A 22652-nucleotide genomic window follows, 5' to 3' on the forward strand; every position below is an offset into this window, starting at 1 on the left:
AGAACTAGTGTAACTCAGTGAGGTTTGTGGGCCTCCTTGCTCAGACACGCTTTTTGAGTTCAGTCCACAAATTTACTATGGGATTCAGGTCAGGGCTTTGTGATGCCCACTCCAATACTTTCACTTTGTTGTTTTTAAGCCATTTTATTACAACTTTGGAGGTATGCTTAGGATCATTGTCCTGCTGGAAGACCCAGTTGCGAAAAAGTTTTAACTTTCTAGCTGATGTCTTGAGGTGTTGCTTCTAGATAATCCTCCTTCCTCGTGATACCATCTATTTTCTGAAGTGCACCAGTCCTTTTTCCAGCAAAACACCCCCACAACATGATGCTGCCCCCATGCTTCACAGTTGGGATGGTGTTCTTCGGATTAAATGCCTCACCCTTTTTCTTCCATACATGATAGATAGCGCTGATAGTTATGGCCAAACAGTTCGATTTTTGTTTCATCTGACCAGGGAACATTCCTCCAAAAGGCTAAGTCTTCATCATGGTGATCACCTGCGAACTTCATTCCGGCTTTTTTATGCCAGTCCTTGAGTAGGGGCTTCTTCCTTGTGCAACAGCCTATCAGGTCGTGCCGATGTAGGATTCTCTTAATGGTGGATGTAGATACTTTTGTACCTCATGCCTCCAACTCCTTCACCAGTTCCTTTGTTGTTGTCTTGTGGTTCAGTTTAATCTTTCGGACCAAAGTTTGTTCAGTCCTGGCAGTTAATTTGTGCCTGTTTCCTGAATGATGCAGTGTCTGTGTGGTCCCAAGATTTTTATATTTGCATACAATTGATTGTACAGATGCTCGTGGTACCTTCAGTTGTTTGGAAATTGCTCCTATCAAGGAACCGGACTTGTGGAGGTCCACAATTTGTCTTCTGAATTCTTACCTGAGTGGCTTGGATTTTCCCATGGTATCAAGGGCAAAAAGGCAGTGGCTCTAAAGGTAGGCCCTTGAATACAGCCTCAGGTGCCAAATAACTCCCAGTTAACTCATAATTATGATAATTGGCTAATCAGAAGCTTCTAAAAAGTCATGACATCAATTTCTGGAATCTTCCAGACTGTTTAAAGTGACAATGAACTTGGTGTATGTAAACTTTTGACCCTCTGGATTTCGGATATAGTGAATTAAAGCTGAAATAAATCTGTCTCTAATCCATTGTTTTAAAATGCCTTCTGATGTGAACAAAGTAGATACCCTAATTGACTTGCCAAAGGAAATGTATGGTAACATGACGTGCAGAGTTGCGAAAAACTGAGTGTGAATACTGTAGATCTCTATATCTTCGTATCTGGCTGTCTGTCTGGCTAGAGCTTCTGTCAGGATTGGCAGGGTTGATGAACTGCCCTCAGGCTGTCCTCTTATGATGACAAGGAAGGAAGCGTCGTTATTTTGATCAAGCAACTCAACGTTTGCTTAACTTTATTCATTATTCAGCTAGCGATTGCAACATTAGCCACTTAGGGCGCTAACTACATAGTTAAGTACCTATTTGTTTAAAGATCTAAATGCTCCATAGCACTTCTGTCAATCTAGCAGCAGTAGACAGCCAGGTGTCATATAAATTGACTATTTTATATGCGTGTTCATACGCAGGGCAGTAAAGTAAACAAACTAAAATAGTGCAGTGTCACTTGTCAGTCTCTTACATTAGTCATGTCTTACAGGTAACCTCTGTACATACAATGATGAATCCCAGTTTGTGTCAATAAATGTTTAATGAAACAAGCATCATCCTCATTCATCCTACAAATACTACAACAGGAAGCCTAGCAACTGCTAATGGGTTGGTTATCGGCTAGCCAGCAAGCGATAGGTTCTTAATCAGATGGGTTCTTAACTAGGCCAGCTAATGTTATCTAGTTCTTGGCGTGCTAAGTGGCTAATGTTGCAATCCCCAGCTGAATAATGAATTAAAATCTAAGCAAATGTTCTAAATGTTTGAGCACTGGATCAAAAATAATGACATGTTCATGTCCCAATGTTAGTTGCTAAGAGTAGCTTTAGGCAGTGCAAAATGGAGCTTTATATCGTGGACGACACGTGTGCACTTCAGCGTGACTACACATTTCTCGCAGGAATCGTAGCCAGTTGACTGTTAACTTCACTGCAGTGGTGATCGGACTTACACGAAGCAAGGGTTAATGTGATGTTAGCCTTTATTAATCGCAATTCTATGAGGCCGTATGATGTAGCTAGCACATCTGTTTACTGTTGCTTGTTAAATGGAATGTTCAAAGTAAAGCTGATCGATTAGTCTAGCCAGCTGACATCTTTATATTTAAAGCCAAGTTCACAGTAAAACACAAGCAGGTCGAATCACAAAACTGATCATTCCAGGAAGCAACTGGTAGTTCAACATCCAAACTCCTCAAAATCCCCATCTTCAACTGACTCCCATACAAATTTCCAGAGGTGGGTAGTAACGCGTTATATTTACTCCGTTTACATTTACTTAGGTAACTTTTTGAATAAATTGTACTTGTAAGAGTAGTTTTAATGCAACATACTTTTCACTTTTACTTGAGTATATTTGCGAAGAAAAAATGTTACTTTTACTCCGTTATATTCGGCTACATTCCGCTCGTTACTTTTATTTTTTACCCATTTTTTATTCAATGCACGTTCTGTTTGTTTCATTCTCTCAGACAGACTTCAGCCAAAGAGGCTGACTGGTCTTTGCTTTGGCTCTGTCACAGCCCCAAATGACTTCGTTTCACCAATCAAACGTAGCCAGTCACAGCACACAGAAGGATGAGTGGCGACAGCAATGGCTGAATCAACGGCGGGTGATTCGTAGGAGGCAGAACACCCTGGCCTCACGTTCGAACTATGTTTTACTTACAGTATGCGCTGCCTTCTTTGTCTGCCTAGAAATGTGGACATTTCAGCCTACAAGAAATCAACTTCGAACTTGAGAATATATGTGGCGGTAAGTTGTAGGTTAGTTTTGGCTGTGGATATCTAACTATTTGACTGAGTGGTCATTTATTGTCTTGGACAATCCGTTTGTGAAATATACGCGCATTTGTGATGCCTCGGTACCTTCCAAAATAGCTGTGCCTAATACCACACGCCTTGTTTAACCCTCTGGGGGTTTCTATTTGGATGATTAACTTCACGTGCTGTTATCATACAGACGCAACAAAAACATTGACAGAAACCTTAGAATCACGACTTTCCAATGCGCCCATTGGCAAATAATATAAATTGTTTTAAATGTTCCAAATTTGATTAATTAGATCATGTATGCTTCGCTAAACTTTACTCATTACTATGTGAATTTCGCTCAGCAGGAAGTCCGCCCAAATCGCATTCACATGTTAACAACATTATAATTACTCTCCATAGAAGGAGACTAAAGGAGGGGCGATGCGAGATCCATGTGAGAAATGTCTGCGAAAGCGGGATAGAATGTCACAGAGTGTCGCCTAATTCACTTCTTTTGAGGTGAACATTTCGTTTAATTTTGGAAAATGGTCCGTCCGGAAGCAGACACTGATGAAGAGCGGTGTCATTTCGAACAGCGAACTGATCCAGCTGAGGATCAACTTCATGTGTAAGTATTTTTCTTATGATCATATTGGTAAATATGTGTACTGTATTGCAACGTATCTGTGTGTTTGTAGGAATATCCAGCAATGTGCGCGTTTGTAAATTCCCACACTACGAACGATTCGAACTATTGCATCTCAAAATTATAGGCTAGGCTCTCTGCGTCTGGTTGTGTTAGAAGTATCAGGTAGACTGTATGTTTTTCGATCATATTCGTAATAAATAGCTCAAGCCTGGCGTGTAGTGGCGTGGCTAGGATTCTAAAACTGATGTCCTTGCACAATCGATATTAGCATACTCTAAGTAAGTTTGGGAAATAGCAATAAAATAACCACTTAGCTAAACAGACCTAGCCTAGTTCAGATTGAGGCATTGTTATTGATGAGTTGCGTGTAGTTTAGTTGGAATATCAGTGTTTATTTAGTTAAGCTAATGTTTTTTCATTGATAGCTTGCTTTATTTGTAAATGTGTGATGTATTACATTCTCTGTGTGTTTGTAGGAATATTCACTAATATGCGCGCTTGTAAATTCCCACACTACGAATGATTCTAACCATTGCTTCTCAAAATTATAGGCTACCTCTCTGCGTCTGGTTGTGTTTGTTTGGTTCTTTGTTTGTATATGATGTCACATTTCATAAATTTTGTTTTCATTAGTTAGTGGTTTGTCCCTTTTTTGTAAAGCACATTTAATTTTCACCTGTTGAAGGAAATGTGCTATATAAATAAAGTTTGATTTGATTTCACATTTCCTAACAATTTTGTTTTTATTATATTTGCAGAGATGTTGATCAGGAAACACGGCCTAGTTCACCACTAGCTAAGAGGCCAGGCAGACGTTGCAAGAGTACACCAGTCTCATCTCATCTTCCATGCAGTTTACTTCAATAAATGTTCTAAAATCAAAAGTTGTCTTTGTTTCTGTCTTCTAAATGGCTCACTGAGTCTTTGTCTTAGTGGTGGGGAGGCATGCGGCCAGGTGTGAATAGCCTACTTAGCTGGCAGGTATTCCTACCCAATGCATATTCATTACAGAAAGGCCATTTGCCCTCCCATTCTCACCTGGTGTTGAAAAATAGTAGTCACAACACTAACTTTTAGCAATTTATTTTATATTTCTCATTGGATTTGCTAAAATGTTTTGTCATCTTTTGATACCCAAGACCTCGAAGAACACATTTCAGTGACCAAAAGTCTTATTCACAATTGTTTAGTGTGTTTTATTACAACATTCCTGTGCATGTTCAAAACTACTGTTTACAGTTTGTATGTTTTTAGAGCAGTTTACAATCCACACATTATTATGACCTACTTACTCCATATTGTTGTAGCTGAGTTTGTGCTGAAAACAAAGATATGAAACACTTTGGAATCACTGTATATAAAGTTGATGAAATTTACACAAATGTCAGAGCATCGCACAATCACCAGTGTGCTTCATTTTACCCTTAGACCCCAGAGAGTTAAGGCGTTGTCGCCCTTTTTAGTACAGTCTGGCTTGATTGACAATTCATTTATTCAGTAGGTGAGAGTATAAGCTTTCTAACGATGTATAACATGTCTAATTTTGCTTTTGGAATAGCGTTTTTTAGGTCAGCGTAACCAAAATTTTTCTTATCATCGCATTCACTTATGCATTCACTCACGAAACGTGGTCAACTATTATTCGTAATTTCTTGGGAAATACTATTATTATTGAGGACATCTGGGCATAGCTAAGCCGCATGTTTGCTGATAGACCTAGCTGACATAGTTTTCTGGAGCAAAACAGAAGTGGATTGAACTGCACTGTTGATTTACTGTCTCTGTCTCCATCTACTGAACACAGATAAGATTTCATCATTGCTATGTAAGTAGGCTATTATTGTTCAGAATACTTCGGTTATATACGTTATTTTTGAAATTGAGTGTGTTTAAATAGGTTACTGGTATTAATGTGGATATTTCACACTGTAATGTAAGCGTTAGTTAGTAGTGTAATAGTTTTTGTGAAGCATGCAACAGTCATGATGTGAGCGCTGGAACATTGCATAGCATTGCATAGCATACATAATGTTTGTTCACGCTAAACCGGAAGTTCTGCACATATTCTGCGCAAGGCATCACGGGACTTTGGAATATTGTGGATAAATGCATCATAAGGTACAATAATGGTGCGACAAAGCCTTATGTTTTCCACATATAAAGTTTCTGTTTGAATTTGAGCAGGCTCCTCTTTGTTGTGATGATGAGTCTATTTTAATGGATAAATCCCCTGTAGCCTCATTGATATTTTTTCTGTCAACGGAGGGTTCACCCCAACAAACTGATGAGGTATACAGACTTAATAGAGTACAACAGAAAGTGAAAATCCTCCTCTTCTGACGAACCTCCTGTGTATTGTTTTATTTAAAGGGATATGATTTAGGCCATATTTGAATTTGCACATGGCTATTTTATATTTTGTTTATTTCTATTGGACAAGCATTTACATTTGTATTTTTACGTTCATCTTGCTCTGCTTATTTCAACATTAAATCAGATTATATGAAGTAACTCAGTACTTGAGTAGTCTTTTTACAAGATACTTTCTTACTCTTACTCAAGTAATTATTTGGATGACTACTTTTACTTCTACTTGAGTCATTATTATTTTAAAGTAACAATACTTTTACTTGAGTACAGTTTTTGGCTACTCTACCCACCTCTGCAAATTTCTCACAATTTCCCCCCATACCTCCTTTTAAAATCCCCCATCTGTCATTGACCCAAACACATTTTTATTGTAATACTTCCCCAAATAATGCTTTTAATCCCCTACATTTAGGGGAATGTTCCCCAGTCTGGTAACCCAGTCATCAACCCTGCTACCCTGACAGCTGCATAGCTATCAATGCTAGGCATATGTATTAATATTTGCTCCTGTGCACAAATTTCTGAGCATAAGATATAGCTAGCAAGGGACAGTTTGTGACAGAGGAATGACTGTGAGTAGGCTATTCACAGTAGTCTAGCTAGCTGTCCCTCTCTAACTAACACACACGTGTAAATAAACACATTATGTGTTTATGTACTGTGTGTGACAGAAGTCTTACTGAGTGTTGCAAGGCTATACATATTCAGAATGGTCTAACTAGCCCTCGCTAACCAATATAAATGCATATTATCTAAGTATTTATAATGTGTGTGTCAGAGGAATGGAGTGTAGGCTATATGTATTCACAATAGTCTAACAGCTAACTTCTTGTATCTTTATTTTAATTTTTTACATTTTTTTTGCGAGGGATCGCAATAATATTTTAAAAAATATTATCACCCACGTCTCTTCAGGGGCTAAGTACGTACTAAAATATTTACCTGGATATGTAAATACATATTTCGGGTTTGGCGGTGAATGGATCTGCTTCAGGTATTAGTGCAGGCACCAGGGTGCATTACCCTATCTAACAGGGAGTACTATACATCTCCCCTAATAAACAGGAGGAATACCAGTAAACCCCCCAGTATCTAGGAGCAGATCCAAACAGTAGGTGATGATGGGGTGGTGGAGGGTGAGTGCAGTTCTGAGCAGCAGCAGTGAAGCAGGCAAAAGCAGCGCAGGCAAGCAGCAGCACTGAGAGTTCTGATTTTTGGGTTAAAAAGGCGCTCCATTGGTGATGTGTGCCTGTGATTGGATGGGTAAGAGAAGAGTGTTGTGTGTATGCGCCAAGAATCTCGGAGTGATGATGGACAACAGGCTGTCCCTCTCCAACAACATTGCAGCAGTAACCCGGGCATGCAGATTTTTCCTATACAACATCCGCAGAATCCGCCCCTTTCTCACCACCTACTCAACCCAGCTCCTGGTCCAAGCAATGGTTCTATCCCGCCTGGACTACTGCAACTCTCTTCTGGCTGGACTACCGGCATCTGCCACCAGACCCCTGCAGCTCATTCAGAATGCTGCGGCTCGTCTGGTCTTCAACCTCCCAGACACTCCCACGTAACTCCCCTGCTCACTACCCTCCACTGGCTGCCTGTTATAGCTCGCATCAAATTCAAAACATTGGTTCTAGCATACCAGGCAGTCAAGGGATCAGCCCCAGCATACCTTCACAAGATATTCAAACCCTACATGCCAGCCAGATCCCTCCGTTCTGCTACCTCAGGACGCCTAGCACCTCCCCCTCTTCGCACCTGCACTTCCAGAACACGTCTCCTGTCTGTTCTGGCCCCACGATGGTGGAATGACCTCCCTGTGGAGGTCAGAACAGCTGAGACTGTGACCCATTTCAAACGACGACTGAAGACCCACCTCTTCAGGCTGCACCTCTCCCCATCCCTCCCTTCCCCCCTGTAAATGACTAAAACTTAGGGTTGTAACTAGGCAGCTGTTTAATAGGTGACTTAGTTGATGCGCCAGTCTTAACGACTACTTGTATTTTTATTTATTTTGATTTTTCCATAGATTGCGTTGTTGCCGTTCTCGTTGTTAGTGTTAATCAGTTTAACCATCAGGGTCCAAGTTGAACTATGCGGTTGTTCCCTGTACTTGGACCGGTACTTCTCTCTAGGGGTTTCGTCATACTTGTTCCTGGTTATGGTTATACACTTTGTTGTACGTCGCTCTGGATAAGAGCGTCTGCCAAATGCCTGTAATGTAATGTAATGTGTATGCAATTGGATGATTGTGGAAACGCGCGAGTATGCGGTTAATGGAGCCAACCGATTGGTCAGCTGCGATTTTTGAGTTTCCTGACAGAACTTGCTTTGTGCATTCTGTGCGTACCACTCAATGTGTGTACAAGAGAGAAACTATGCAAATGGTTCAGTACACATTGTGTAAAACAGATTCTTCTGGATAGAGCTGCAGTAAGAGGATGAGTTTAACTGGAAGCTCTGTCTCCATGTGCTGTGAGTTTGAGCTGCAGTAAGAGGATGAGTTTAACTGGAAGCTCTGTCTCCATGTTTTGGTCACAGGATCCAGCAGTCACTGAAGTCCAGCTCTTTCGAAGAGAAGAGTTCAGATAAATTATCTTCTGCAAAAAAGGTATCTTTTTTGATTGGTTATGTGTTTTCTTTGTGTAGTAAATCCATTTGAGTATATATAATGCCTATATAATTTAGTGCAAGGATAATGTTACAAGGCCTGACATTGCCTTAACATTAATAACATATTGCACCTTTTTATATTATTCATGACCATCTAAAGTGGAATATCATATGAACACAATAAACCAGCTTTTACTTAAACATTTAAAAATGCAATAAAAAATGCTGTATTTTAATGATCTTAGCGCATGGTCTAAAGTGCATGGTACAAGTGCATTTAGATTTTGTCCAAACCCACTTATACTCGTTTAACAGTGGATTATTTGAGCGCAATGTAAGGCACAAGGTTCCAATGGGCTGATCTTAATTTATAGGTGTGTCCTGGGCATAAACATGTGATAAACCAATCAGCATATCATCTCACATTCCTTATAAAAGCCACCTGCACTTGCACCTTGGTGGATTGATAATATAATGGTGGATTTAAAAGGACTTAGAAAACACAGATTCACCTCTGTTATAAAAGACCTGGTTCTGCGCAAGTCCATTAAGATTTGGAGATCTAAAAAAACAACCATCATGCACAGTGAATCCTGCAGACCATATTTGAAAATAAATCATAAAAAGGTCATTTAAAATGTTGAAATAAATGCAGTATTTGCTGAGAAATGTTGTGGATTTTTTCCATCAAATGAACCATTTATATATGAAGCAGCTCTTCTGCCAGCTGATTCCTCCTCGCCCGTGCTGCTGGGGTATCTCGGTTCATTAATATGCATCAGCACATTCAGTTCACCATCACGCCTTCTAAAGTCCTATAATGTGTCCTCATTTATGTCTGAGACATCCATGACTTTGGCAACGTTATGCCACACACCACACACCACAAAGAATATTCTGGCCTTCTGAGGGCTGTATTGTAAAGTTCCACCTGACTTATGCAAACATCTGAAGTGCATTTTTAGCATTCCAAACGTCCTCTCTATTGGGCTACAGTGCATTTTTTTGTGAGTTTTTAATTGAATGACTATTCACACACACTATTATATTATCTTCAGCCTTGTCTTAAACGGATAGCCATTGTCCCCTAACAGCCACCCCTCCAGGCCAATATAAAGTTGGCCAATATAAAGGAGTCATGTTTTAATCCAGGATAATCTGCAAATACATGTGTAACCATACATGTCACGTCACAAAATGTCAATGTTATGGTTCACATGTATTATGACCTATTTATTTGTCATGTGCTCATTTATTATTGTGATGCAGCACACGTCTTCATGTGTTTATTTCACACTCTGATACAGCACACGTCTTCATGTGTTTATTTCACACTGATACAGCACACCTCTTCATGTGTTTATTTCACACTGATACAGCACACATCTTCATCTGTTTATTTCAGTCTCTCCTGAGCACTCTGATGAAGCTGAAGAAGGAGGAGTTGAAACAGTTTCAGAGCCATCTGAGTCAGGATTGCCCAGAATGCCTTAAAATTCTGTCTGAAGATCCTTCTATACTGGATAAGTTTATGAAGATCAATATTGCTGATTACCCAGAATGCATTAAGAGAGAACAAGAAGATTCTGAGGCTGTGTACATAGTTGAGAAGATGCTGGAGACCTGTGGCAGTGAGAGGTCTCTGAAGATCACACTCCACATCCTGAGGAACATGAAGCGAAAGGATCTCACCGACTCACTGGAGAGAGGTGAGCAGCTCAGTAAGAGTTTTCTCTCATTGGTTCTGTGTCTCCATTAGAATGCTGAAATGAATTTAGCGAACAAATCTGACAGTGATTAATGTTCTGATTTATAGCATTCACACTTACGTATAGAAAACCAACATGTGCACAAAGCCATTTAAATAAAAATACAGCCTGGAGCAGTGATTGTGGGGACAGGCATATGAACAAGATGAAATGTGCCTGAAGGGGATTTAACACCAGGAGCTCCAGACCATTTCGCAGGATTGAAATTGCTTAAGGCGCGGCCTGGGTCACATGACACATGAGACTTCAAACGGGAAATGTTTGAATTGTTTGCTAGATGGCGCTTATTAGACACGAGCTGACAAAGGTTGCCAGCCCATTGTCGAAATGAAATATTTATGAAATATAAAAGCTATGTTTTAGTTATGGCTCGACATTCTAGCCAACACATTGTTACAAACTAAATGTGTTTGGAATAAATTGATCGGCTAAACGCCAAATTTGAAGACCTTTTGACGTGAATGATTCATGAAAAGCTAACAATGAACGGATAGTAGGGAGGTCAAACCTGTTTGGCGATCTTTCTTCATGCATAACGTCAAAAATGCTAAGGTATAGTCAAATAACAACATATAAATTGCCAATTTGCCAGAATTTTACTGTTGTTTCCTACAATACAATTTTTAAAATTAGCCGCTTCCCTCTACATGTAATCACTGTGGTTGGAGGGAAACGCATCATCACCTGTACGACTTTTAGGGTCGAGTTTTCTGTTTTATAAAAATATATGTAAAAATATTGTTGTTCAAACCAGTTTTCCCGGTGACCTAGCCACCAGAAAACATGTACACTGGCGATTCGAAATCCAAAGACGGCGCGTGTCTCCTATTCATAATTACAAAAAACCCATTTGTAAAACTAAAATACTTTATACCACACTGTAGATAAGACCTTGGCAAAGAAATACATGTAAGGATCTGGTTGTTCAAATGAGTTTTCTCGGCAACTTAGTTACAAAAACGGGATGTATGAAAAAACAAAACCTTGCTGGTGGTATTTTAACATGGATGTTTTTCACAAATGTTCCGTTCATATTAGTTTGCACATAGCGCACATTCATTCTGTCACATTTCACTCAATGAAATGCACTACATGCAAGTAAAAAATGGGACCGTTTTGGGGGAGGGGGGCCGTGCTTCCAGCGTCTTGAGCAATATGCAAATTATATTGTGACAATGGGTGCGTCTAATCTAATCAGCAGTGCCAATAACAACAGCATTCTCAGTTTCAGGCTGAAGTTCATAATAAAAATCATGCACTAAAAGATGAAGACAGAAAAATATGCTTTTATGCTCCCTACGAAACACAGCAGGAAAAGTGGGATTTAAAAACTGAATACAGTACAATATATTGCTTCCGCGCACACAGAAAGTTACACTGAGAAAGCAACAAAGTAAAAAGACGAGACACGTGTCTTCAGTAATTTGCTTTATTATATCGAAACCACTAGCATACGGCACATTGTTATGAAATTGAAACGATTTTGAAAATATAACGGTAGCTAAATATATAGCTAGCAAGCGGAATTATTTAGAATCGCCCCTCACCCCTCCCTGTGCCCCAGAATACAGAATTGTCTTTGTTCCTCTCCATGACACTAGTGAAGACGATTGGAGACTTCACTTCATTAGGCCTTACTGAAATTTTCAACTGCGTCAGCTTTCAAAGCAGAGCTTGGGTTGGACTTTAGTACATTTGCCACAGACAAGTCATTTACACTTGTCACAGATGTCACAGGTTTTGTTCCCTCCACATCTGGATACCTGGCAGCGCTTTCTTTTCAGTGACCGCTCTCGCTGCGGTGTGTTAGGGGTGCCGTTAGGACGGTACGCGACAGAGATTGGAAGCCTAGAGCCGCCTTTGCTGCCATGTGACTTGCACGCAACTCAAGAATAAATCTTCTAAATTGTTTTGTCCATGCACTGCGTGTACAAAACATGGGCACTTATAGCAGCCAGATCTAAAATGTTGTAAAAAAAAGAATGGCAGCTGGCCAACGACGACTGCCCCCCTTGACCGAATACAGCTGTGCCATCTGGTCTAAAACATTCACTCCAATTTTTGTTGTTATAATGGGCGATTGTTTCTGGCAGTTTTTTGGATCACTGTCGATTGACACTGTTTGGTGCATAGTGCTCAAGATACATACATTTTTCTTGGGCTTGCCCTGATAAACAGTGAGTGCAGCGTGTTCAGCTCTCCAGATTGTGGTGGAAAATCTCTTTATTTTGTGCCTTCGCAGAAGGGGGCACTTCTCTCCTCTTTTTGTTCATGGTACCAACCAATGTAGTTTTTTTTTGCATATAGATTGTTCGCCAGGGCTATTGAGGTGAAGAAATTGTCTGAGGTTATATTTCTTCCTTTCCCAATGAAGGGTTCCACAAGGCGCATGACCACATTGTCAGCTAATTGTTCGCCAACAGGCCTCGTCTCACCTTTCCCAAGGGATGGGAAAGCGTTCAGCATATACTTGGTTTCAATGCCGCCACTGATGCCTCGTAAATACAGCAGTCCCACGAAAGCTTTCAACTCAGTGACCGACAGGTCCCAATTTTCTGCCCCATCTCTGTGGGCCTCTGCCACAGTATACTTGACTCTGCTCCCACATCGGAATGTCAGTCAGACATAGCAGACTGCTCAGCGGACTTTCAGTGTTCTCCTTGGCGCACCGTGTGGGCCCAGCCTTTTCCCGTAGGACATTGCATGATGGTGCCCTGCCCAGAGCATTACCAGCAGTCTGTTCAAACCAAACTGTTCCATCGTTTGCCCTTTCCTCTCTCTCTGAGACAAGCTCCGTCTCAGTCTCAGTCTCAACTTCAGAATCAGAATCAGAACCTGAATCATAATCAGTATCAAGCTCCATCTCCTCATCGTCCGAATGCATTTCATTTGCATTCTGAATCAGGTCTAAAGCTTGCTTGGCAGAGTATCGCTGTGCTCATCTGTACATCTTTGCAACCGATACCAAACTGAACTGGTCGCCGAAAATAATCATGCTTCTCCTTTATAGCCCTGTTTTCATAGCCCAAAAGTAATTTGAATAGAAATTATTATAACAGCCCCGCACGTGCCATTATAGTTTCAGGTGGTGTGGTGCGTGAAAAGCCAATTTTTTGATAGGGTGTAACATCCATAACATGTTACATTAATAATCTTTTTGATTAAAACTTTGATAATTATGTAGCCTATATTGTCTCAAATAGCGTAAATATGAGTACTCTGCGTAAAATAAAATAAAATAAATCAAGTTACACATGATAGCAACATCTGCAAGGTGTAGGATATTTGTTTCCATTGTGTGGTATTTTAACATGGATGCATTTCATTTTAACCCTTATATAAATGTTTCCGCTTGCATAATAACTATGTAGGACAGGACTATGGTTTCAGAACACAAGTGAAATGCATAGGCATAAACAAATGATAACGAAACGATTGCAATATTTAAAATATTTTTAAAAGGAATATAAATAATGATAGAATTTATTCCTGGTTCTTTGACGTGGTTCTTGCTTTGGCTGTCAATCTTATGATAGTGTAAGAAAACTGTTCATCACAATGGTGATGTGCTGAACATTAGAAACATCAGTGGTAGCGACCTGTTTCTCTGATTGGTAACTGTAAAAGTATTGCTGAAATTGGAAGAGTAATTATGTGGACAATTAGTTTCATAAACTCCATAAACTCTATCAATGGTTGCGCGGGCATGGCAAAGCGCACAGACGCCTATATTCCCACAAAACGCATCCTGATGGTTTATGCATGTGTTGTTGCATCTACGTAGACAGCGTGAACAGTCTTCTACCACAGTTCCTAATATGCAAGGCTCTTATTTTTTATATGAAACAAGGTTCGGACCTATTATGACTAGAAATAAAACAAGTAAAACTGTAATTTTGTATCTTTGTTTTGGACATTTATTTTTTACTACTTATGATAATAGCTTCAGCAAAACTACCAGCTATTCACGCACGATCGTTCATGCTCATCCATGGAATCGGCCCTCATCCCTCCCCCCTCCCCCAGCCCCAGAATACAGAATTCTTCAGCTGCCTTTAACGAAACCAGAGCTGATAGTTTTTCTCTATGGCTCTGAGCCAAACTTTCAGCAGGTGTGGATGTTCCACTTCGCAGAGGGGCGTGACTTTGTTCCTATCCACGACACCAGTGAAGGCGATTGGAGACTTCACTTCAATAGGCCTAACTTATATTTTCAAAACCTACATTTTCAATTGTGAAAACAATATTTAGAAATTTCCATTCAATCTATGGGTAAGCAAATTTATTTATTGATATCAAATCAATAAATAAGAAAAATCCATATAAAACAGTAAATGTTAATAGTAAATATGAAACATTAGGAAAAACAAGCGCAAATCCGCAATAAATGCAACCGCGCATGCATCCACAGGAAGACACTTCTGTTGACCGACCAACAGAGAGAGCTGGCCTAAAGAGCTGCTGATCGCCTCAATGCCGTGGAGTTTGTAAGCTTAGAGCTGCCTTTGCCATCATGTAACTTGACATTGCCAGCTTGGTCGATAGCACATTGCTCAAGACGCCGTCTCATCTTTATGCGCGCATGCGTGAATGAATGTGTGCTTTCGTTTCTAAATAAGTGAAAAATTACGCTCAGCATAAGTGAAGAATGCTCTCGTGGAGCATTCACACGTGCCATGCTTCGCTAAAGCAGCTGAAGTTTTCTGTGTTCTCGGGTGGGGGAGGGGTGAGCGCTGAATGTCTTACCCATACAGTTCAGTGGTCTTACCCTTAGATTGACATGTGAATGTCCCACTTGAGAATGGTGCACTTATGCCACGGAGTGTGAATGGTTGATAGTTGATATCTCTCCAGCGAGAGATAAAATGTTCTATTAGTCCAGCACATAATATTATTTTTATTATAATAAATATTATTATCAACTATAAAGTGTAATATTACTTGTTACTTGCTTAAAAAGTAATGAAAGTACTTTACTTAGCCATAATTCGTTACGCTACAAAGTATACCTTGTATTCCTTTTTGTTACGCAGCAATCTCTCTCTCTCTCTCTTGCTTATACTTTTTTAGTTTTTTCCATTTAGCTTATACTGTTTTATCCAGTCTCAACAGAATAATAGCATACACCACACAAACACATCACAAGACACTTCGCATTTGAGAAATCTTTTTTGATTGTATGTAATAGTGGTATTTATTTTTCTCCCAAGTAGCCGAAAAGTTAATACGATGTAAAAAAAAAAATCTCTGAAGTTACACATAATAGCAATATTTGTAATGTGTATGCTGTTTATTCTAAGAAACTGCAAAGCCCAGCCTAACCGGACATCGTGTCACCACTCGCGTGTAACTCAGTCACAGGCTGTGATGGATGTTTTTTTTCCAAAACCTTTAGTCCCTGAAATGAATGTCCCCTCCTTCCTGATCCCTCCAGAGCAAAATGTGTCACAACTTCACATTTTTACCTCACAGAAAATAGGATATGATACAGCTATAATTTTGAGCATAATTTGAAAAGTACGTTCACTATAATCTGTAATTTGTTTAAAAGTCTCTATATGACTGGGCGCAAGCCTCAATAATATCAATGAGCGAGGCATGAAAGTCCACTGATAACAAGTGCACTAAATAAACATAATCCCTCTTAGAAAAATCTGTAGGAAATTTGCAGAGTGAACCCAATGGCGGAAGAAACGTCCGGGTTGTCCTCCAAAAAGACGTCTTCACTGTAACACTCTATGAATAAACAAATTACCAGCCAAAACAACAGCTATTGTGGATTTGCACTTGTTTTACTAATGTTTTAGATTTAGTTTTTGGGTGCACGGTGGTGCAGTGGGTAGCACCGTCGCCTCACAGCAAGAAGGTTGTGGGTTCGAATCTCGGCTTGGGGCCTTTCTTCGTGGAGTTTGCATGTTCTCTCTGTGTCCGCGTGGGTTTCCTCCGGGTACTCCGGTTTCCTCCCACAGTCCAAAGACATACAAGTAGGCCAATTGGAGACTCAAAATTGCCCATAGGTATAAGTGTGTGAGTGAATGGTGTGTGTGCCCTGCGATAAATTGGAAGCCTGTCTAGGGTGTATTCCTGCCTCTCGCCCAATGCACACTGGGATAGGTTCCAGCACCCCCCGCAACCCTGCTCAGGATAAGTGGGTATAGATAATGGATGGATGGAAAATCTTGCATTTGAAGACGGATCAATTTTATTTTAACCCTTATTAAAAAATTTCCAGTTGCATAGTAACTGTAAAAATAAGTAAATAAATAAAATAAAATAAAATGATTTTAGAACATAAGGGAAAGGCATAGGCATAAACAAATGATCACAAAACGAACGCAAAAAATATTTTTAAAGAGAACATAAAAAATGATATAATTTATTCTTCAAAATAAACATAAACTAATATTTCTAATAACAAAATGCAATAAATAAAATATTTGTATAAATAAAAATGAAACAGCGTGTCTGCCGTGATGAAAAGTGAATCATTGCACCTCCTGGTGTGGTGGAGGAGAACTGACTCGTTAGTCTGAAGATGGCCGAAATGTAACAGTGTTAACACACTCGGAGGTGAAGTAAGGTGTTTTTATCATTTTCCAAACGTGACTTTAACATTCCTGCAACGCTGGAATGTAAAGAACAAAAAGTCAGTGAATGCAGATGCTGTAGCTTGTTAGTAACTAAATGAAACAAATCCTAAACACGGATATATCTCAGTATCTCGGCGCTTCAAGTGTTAAAGCAGGAACCCTGTGCTCAAAAGCTGGTGATTAAAATGTCCCATCAGACAGATTGCCCTGAGTTTGTGTCCAGGGCTAAAGAGCACTGAGGATAACAATATTAGATTTTAAAATCACTGTGTGATATTTGAAGTATTTACCACACCGATATATCCACAATGTAAACATGAAAAATTAAATGTAAATAGCAAGTTGTTTATCATCTTTTAAACATAATTATTTCTCATATTTCCTCTCTTCAGATGAATCCATAAAAAGAGCCCAGCAGGAACTGAAAACTCATCTGAAGAGGAAGTTTGAATGCATATTTGAAGGTTTAGCAAAGCAGGGCAACCAAACCCTTTTGAATGATATCTATACAGAGCTCTACATCACAGAGGCGGGAAGTGGGGAGGTCAATAATGAACATGAGATCAGACAGATTGAGACAGCATCCAAGAGACAAACCACACAGGAGACTGCAATCCTCTGCAATGACATTTTTAAGCCTTTACCTGGACAAAAGAAACCCATCAGAACTGTGCTTACAAAGGGCATCGCTGGCATTGGGAAAACCGTCTCTGTGCAGAAGTTCATTCTGGACTGGGCAGAAGGAAAAGCCAATCAGGATGTTGATTTCATCTTCACTCTCCCTTTCCGAGATCTGAATTTGAAGAAGGAAAGAGAATTCAGTCTGATGCAACTTCTGCAGCACTACTTTCCACAACTGAAAGAGATCAAAAGTGTTGAAGGTGATGAAGTAAAAGTGGTGTTTATCTTCGATGGTCTAGAGGAGTGTCGACTTCCTCTAGATTTCCAAAGCAATAAGAACGGCTGTGATATAACAGAGGCATCATCAGTGGATGTGCTGCTGACCAACCTCATTAAGGGGAATCTGCTTCCCTCTGCTCTCCTCTGGATCACCTCCCGACCAGCAGCAGCCAATCAGATCCCTCCTGAGTGTTTCCACCAGGTGACAGAGGTACGAGGGTTCAATGACCCACAGAAGGAGGAGTACTTCAGGAAGAGAATCAGAGATCAGAACCTGGCCAGCAGAATTATCTCACACATAAAGTCCGTCCAGGAGTCTCTACATCATGTGTCACATACCAGTCTTCTGCTGGATTTCTGCTACTGTTCTGGAGACAATGTTGGGTGAAACAGAGAGTGGAGATCTGCCTAAAACTCTGACTGAAATGTACACACACTTCCTGCTCATTCAGACTAATGTGAAGAATAAGAAGTATCATGGCACTGATGAGACAGACCCAAAGGAGATGTCAGCATCAGATACAGAAATCATCCTGAAACTGGGGCAGCTGGCCTTTCTACAGCTGGAAAAGGGCAATCTGATATTCTATGAAGGGGACCTGAGAGAGAGTGGCATTGATGTCAGTGAAGCATCAGTGAACTCTGGGGTGTGCACAGAGATCTTTAAAGAGGAGTGTGGGTTGTATCAGGAGAAGGTCTACTGCTTTGTGCATCTGAGCATTCAGGAGTATCTGGCTGCCTTGTTTGTGTTTCATTCATGTGTAAATGAGAACAGAAATGTACTCAGAGCAGAAGAATCAAAACCTCACAGTGGCAGAGTGCAGTTGTCTGAGTTACACAGGAGTGCAGTGGATCAGGCCTTAGAGAGTAAGAATGGACACCTGGACCTTTTCCTTCGATTCCTTCTTGGCCTCTCTCTGGAGTACATTCAGTCTTTCTTAGGGGGAATAATGACAGGAAGTCGATCTGATGGAGAAAGACACAAAACAAGGCCCAGTTTTACTCTGTTTCTCGGTCTATGGGCAGAAAGCCGATCACAGAGCATTGAGAAAACAGTCCAGTACATTAAGATGAAGATCAGAAAGGAGTCTTCAGCAGAGAGGACCATCAATCTGTTCCACTGTCTCAATGAACTAAAGGACAACTCTCTAGTGAATGAAATCCAGAATTCACTGGAATCAGGAAAACTTTCTGATAAAAAGCTGGAACCAGGCCAGTGTTCAGCTCTGGCCTTTATGTTACTGATGTCAGAGGAGGTCCTGGATGAATTTGACTTGAAGACCTACAACACATCAGCAGCAGGTCAGAGACTGCTACCAGTAATCAAGAACAGCAGGAAGGCCAAGTGAGTATTATGTCATTAATAATGTAGATGATTGACCACATTTTCCCACTTTCTAGTCAGAATAAAGTGCAATAAAATTGCTGGGCAACAGAAAATTTGGTTAAAAAAAGATTTATGAATCAAGATGTTTTAACTTGTGCCCTCATGTAATGTCTTATATCCAGAACATAAGCAGTATCAAATGCAAAACCTCAGCACTTACCATATATTTTATTTTATTTACTTTTACTATTTACTGATTTAATACATTTACTAATTATTTGCAAAGATAGCAAATAAGTGTGAAATAAATAAGGAGTTCATTGATAGGCAGAGTAATGTGATGGATCAACCTTTGTTAGAACATACAATTCAAGCAGATTAAAATGAAGAGATGCTATATTAAGTTACAGTATTATGTAAAGGGGTCCTATTTTGGTGACAGCACAGGCAGAAACACACCTGGGTGCAAGTGGAATCGGTTGTCTCGTGTCTCGCAAATAAAATATATGAATTTTTTCAAATTCACCAGGGTTGTTACTTTTATGGTCTGCAGTTAATCTGGTTGTGTCAACATGGGTTTGTTGGTGCAATCGGGGATGTGTCAATAGAAACATTCAGCACTGTGTTAGTTTGGTGTTGAATAATGCGTTTGCAGTCAAACCAACCCATACCAGGCTTTAACTTGTGCTATTTTGGCATTATAACTGTGCCACAGATGTGAATCCATAAACACAACATAACATATTTCAGTTTAGCTATTTTAAAGGAAAGCTGTATTCAGTTATGCAGTCCAATGCTGGCTATTTAGGCAGTGGAGTTAATTGTGTAAGCTACATGAACGAGACAGGTGGGAGACCGGCTTTACACCCCTCAGATTGGGATGGCAGGTATGCCATCCCGCCAAGTTACGCATTGGCGGGGGCATGCCCCATACCTATACAGCACTGAGAGTTTGGCACTTTTCAGGGTTCCCCACAGAAATAACCACAACAGCCACAGACACTCAGCCCTTGAAAACATTAAATTCTGTACATTCTGATCCCATTTCAACAGACAGATTTCATAAACAACTTCACATGTCCACATTTCTCCTCCTTCTCCTCCTTCTCCTTCTTTTCATTCTTATTTTTCCTGCCGCCTATCCCACTAACAACATGTGTCCCCATTGGACATTTTACCGACACCAGCCAAATCTTCACCTACATGACCCAATCAAAAACACACATACGCACGCAAAATACACATACCGTTTTACTGTGACACATTTAGAGTTTAAACAGCTAGTCCGCCTGCGGCCTAGTGGGCAAGGTCCCAGTCTTGGGAACGTGGAGTTGTAGGTTCAAGCCCAGCTAGGAACATGTTTCTTCAACCTGCTTTTACCCTCACTAATAATTGTCTACTACTTCTCAATTATTGCTTTTGCACCATATCTACCCGCCGTTCACCGAACGTATACACTGCATTATGACGTACCGTCTGCACGTTCAATTATTAACCGGCTACAATATTGCAAAGCCATATGGATTCAACGGCAGCTCTTCTGTGCTTACTGGCCTGTGTTCTTCTTTAAAACCACGGACAGGTTTGCTAATGATATTTCACGCATTGCATAGCTATGTCATGGTGCTGCACTAACAAAGTCACACACTGGTAAACCTCCGGTTGAAGGATTGAATCCCGTCTCGCCCTCAGGCAGATCATTTCCTCTTTTACACTAACGTTTTCTTATTCTTTTATATTTGCTTTACCAAAACTCACTCACGGCCACCTATATGCATTTCATGACGGCAAATGTATTCATTTTATTAAAAGTTACACCAGTTCACCACTGTGCCATATCTACTAACTATATTTCTTCACTTGGCTACCGTACAAAACCTTCTTATCAGCAAACGCCACGTTTCTACATTCATGTTACCTCGCCCTGTTCTCTATCTAGCCACATACAAACAATTACTACGTATGTACGTTCTGCAACTCCCCATTAAAACTTTACAGTTAAAATCATGACTCACTCATAATTATAACTACTAGGACTGAACGTGACAAAAGCACATCAGTGCAATAGATTTTACACGTTCCTTAACCCTCCACTTTAACAGTTGCCTTATACCGACTATTACATATACTGTTCCATAAGGAAACTATGGCTCATGGTCACGTTATTTACTCCGCAGTATAGTCTGTGATCATGTCAACCTTCACCTACATGCCCATTCTGCTAAAAACCTATTGTTTCAACTACGCAATTTCATAATTTCTCCTAATTTCTCTCACACTGTTGTTATTTTCTCATATGCAAAGCCTGCTGGGACATATGCGTCTGCTCCTATTCTCCACTATCAACTTTTCCGGTTCTAGCTTAACAAAACAGCGAAGAGGATTCCTACCTGCAGATAAGCCTATCAAAATGCCTTATAAACCTTACAAACACTAAAAGTGCATCTCCACGAAACAACAGACAACGGAGCAGGACAGAAGGGTACACAAGTTGCGACCTAGGCAACTCTAATTCTGCGGGCTTGCTGATTCTTTTCTCAATCAAGGCTCGTTGGATGGCCGTCAAATCCGTGAGTACATACACTGGCCATATTTCACCTGCGTTTCTGTTGCGTTTACACTTAAGCCGCGTTTCCACCAAAATTACCCGGAACTTTCAGTCCCAGGAACTACTTTACCAGGAACTAAAAGGTTCCTTCAGCCAATGGTTGTCTGCGTTTCCACCGGGGTCTAAAGTCCCGCGAAGATTAGGCAAATTAGCCCACTGACGTATGAAAAAGCAACGTTGTCGTCGGTCCATCTGTCGTATGATTTCTTCTGTAACCCCATACTACCACGAAGTAGCCTACATTATTTTCTAATAACCGGGACAGCCCGGAGGGGTTTATTCCACTTATATACAACGGGTTACCAACAATGACTATATGTGGTTACTTTTGTATTTATTGATTTTTATCGATTTAATCACATGGAATTGAAATATTCTTCTGCAGCCGTTTGGGCATATTTTACCGTTGTCAAGCAAAACTGTCGTTGGTAGTTGAACTTGGACCGTTATGCAACAAATAGGATATAACAGACCAATAGTCAGATTGTAACTGTTTTATATATCCTCTCAAACACATTCATTGTGTTTTTATGCGAACATTCGCTTTCATGTCTTGACATCCGAAGCGACAGAATGCATTCACATTTCCAATATAACTGGCAACAACAGCAGAAAACATGCACACGTTGTAAACAATTTGCTGTTTGATTACTTACTCATCGTCAATTCTATATAGGCTAATCGCAAAATGACAAGAATAGAACGAAAACTCGGACTTGCGTGAAAATTAAATTAGTAGTGGTGCAGCCACCGTTTGTTTTCCTTCGAAGTTACTGCTAGCCGAGCAGCGAAGTGTGCCCTCCAGATGCGAACCATGCACCATAAATTAGTCCATAGTCTTCCTGGTCTTTTTGTGGAATTGAAGAATGGCAGAGTAAAATTACGGCAGTCTGAA

At 40.2% G+C, this 22652-nt stretch overlaps 1 protein-coding gene across 1 annotated transcript in view; it reads left to right on the forward strand.

The window, feature by feature from the left end:
• LOC135246848 (protein NLRC3-like) overlaps positions 1-18220 on the forward strand; it is a 50382-nt gene extending 32162 nt beyond the window's left edge. Inside the window, exons 5-7 of the mRNA XM_064320125.1 lie at positions 8492-8561; positions 9969-10284; positions 17315-18220. Coding sequence (XP_064176195.1) covers positions 8492-8561; positions 9969-10284; positions 17315-18210 — 1282 coding nt within the window. The 3' untranslated portion in view covers positions 18211-18220. The remainder of the gene's footprint in view (positions 1-8491; positions 8562-9968; positions 10285-17314) is intronic.
• The last annotated feature ends 4432 nt before the right edge of the window (positions 18221-22652 follow it).

This window comes from Anguilla rostrata, unplaced genomic scaffold (assembly GCF_018555375.3).
Source record: "Anguilla rostrata isolate EN2019 unplaced genomic scaffold, ASM1855537v3 scaf0948, whole genome shotgun sequence".
NCBI classification, from domain to species: Eukaryota; Metazoa; Chordata; class Actinopteri; order Anguilliformes; family Anguillidae; genus Anguilla; species Anguilla rostrata.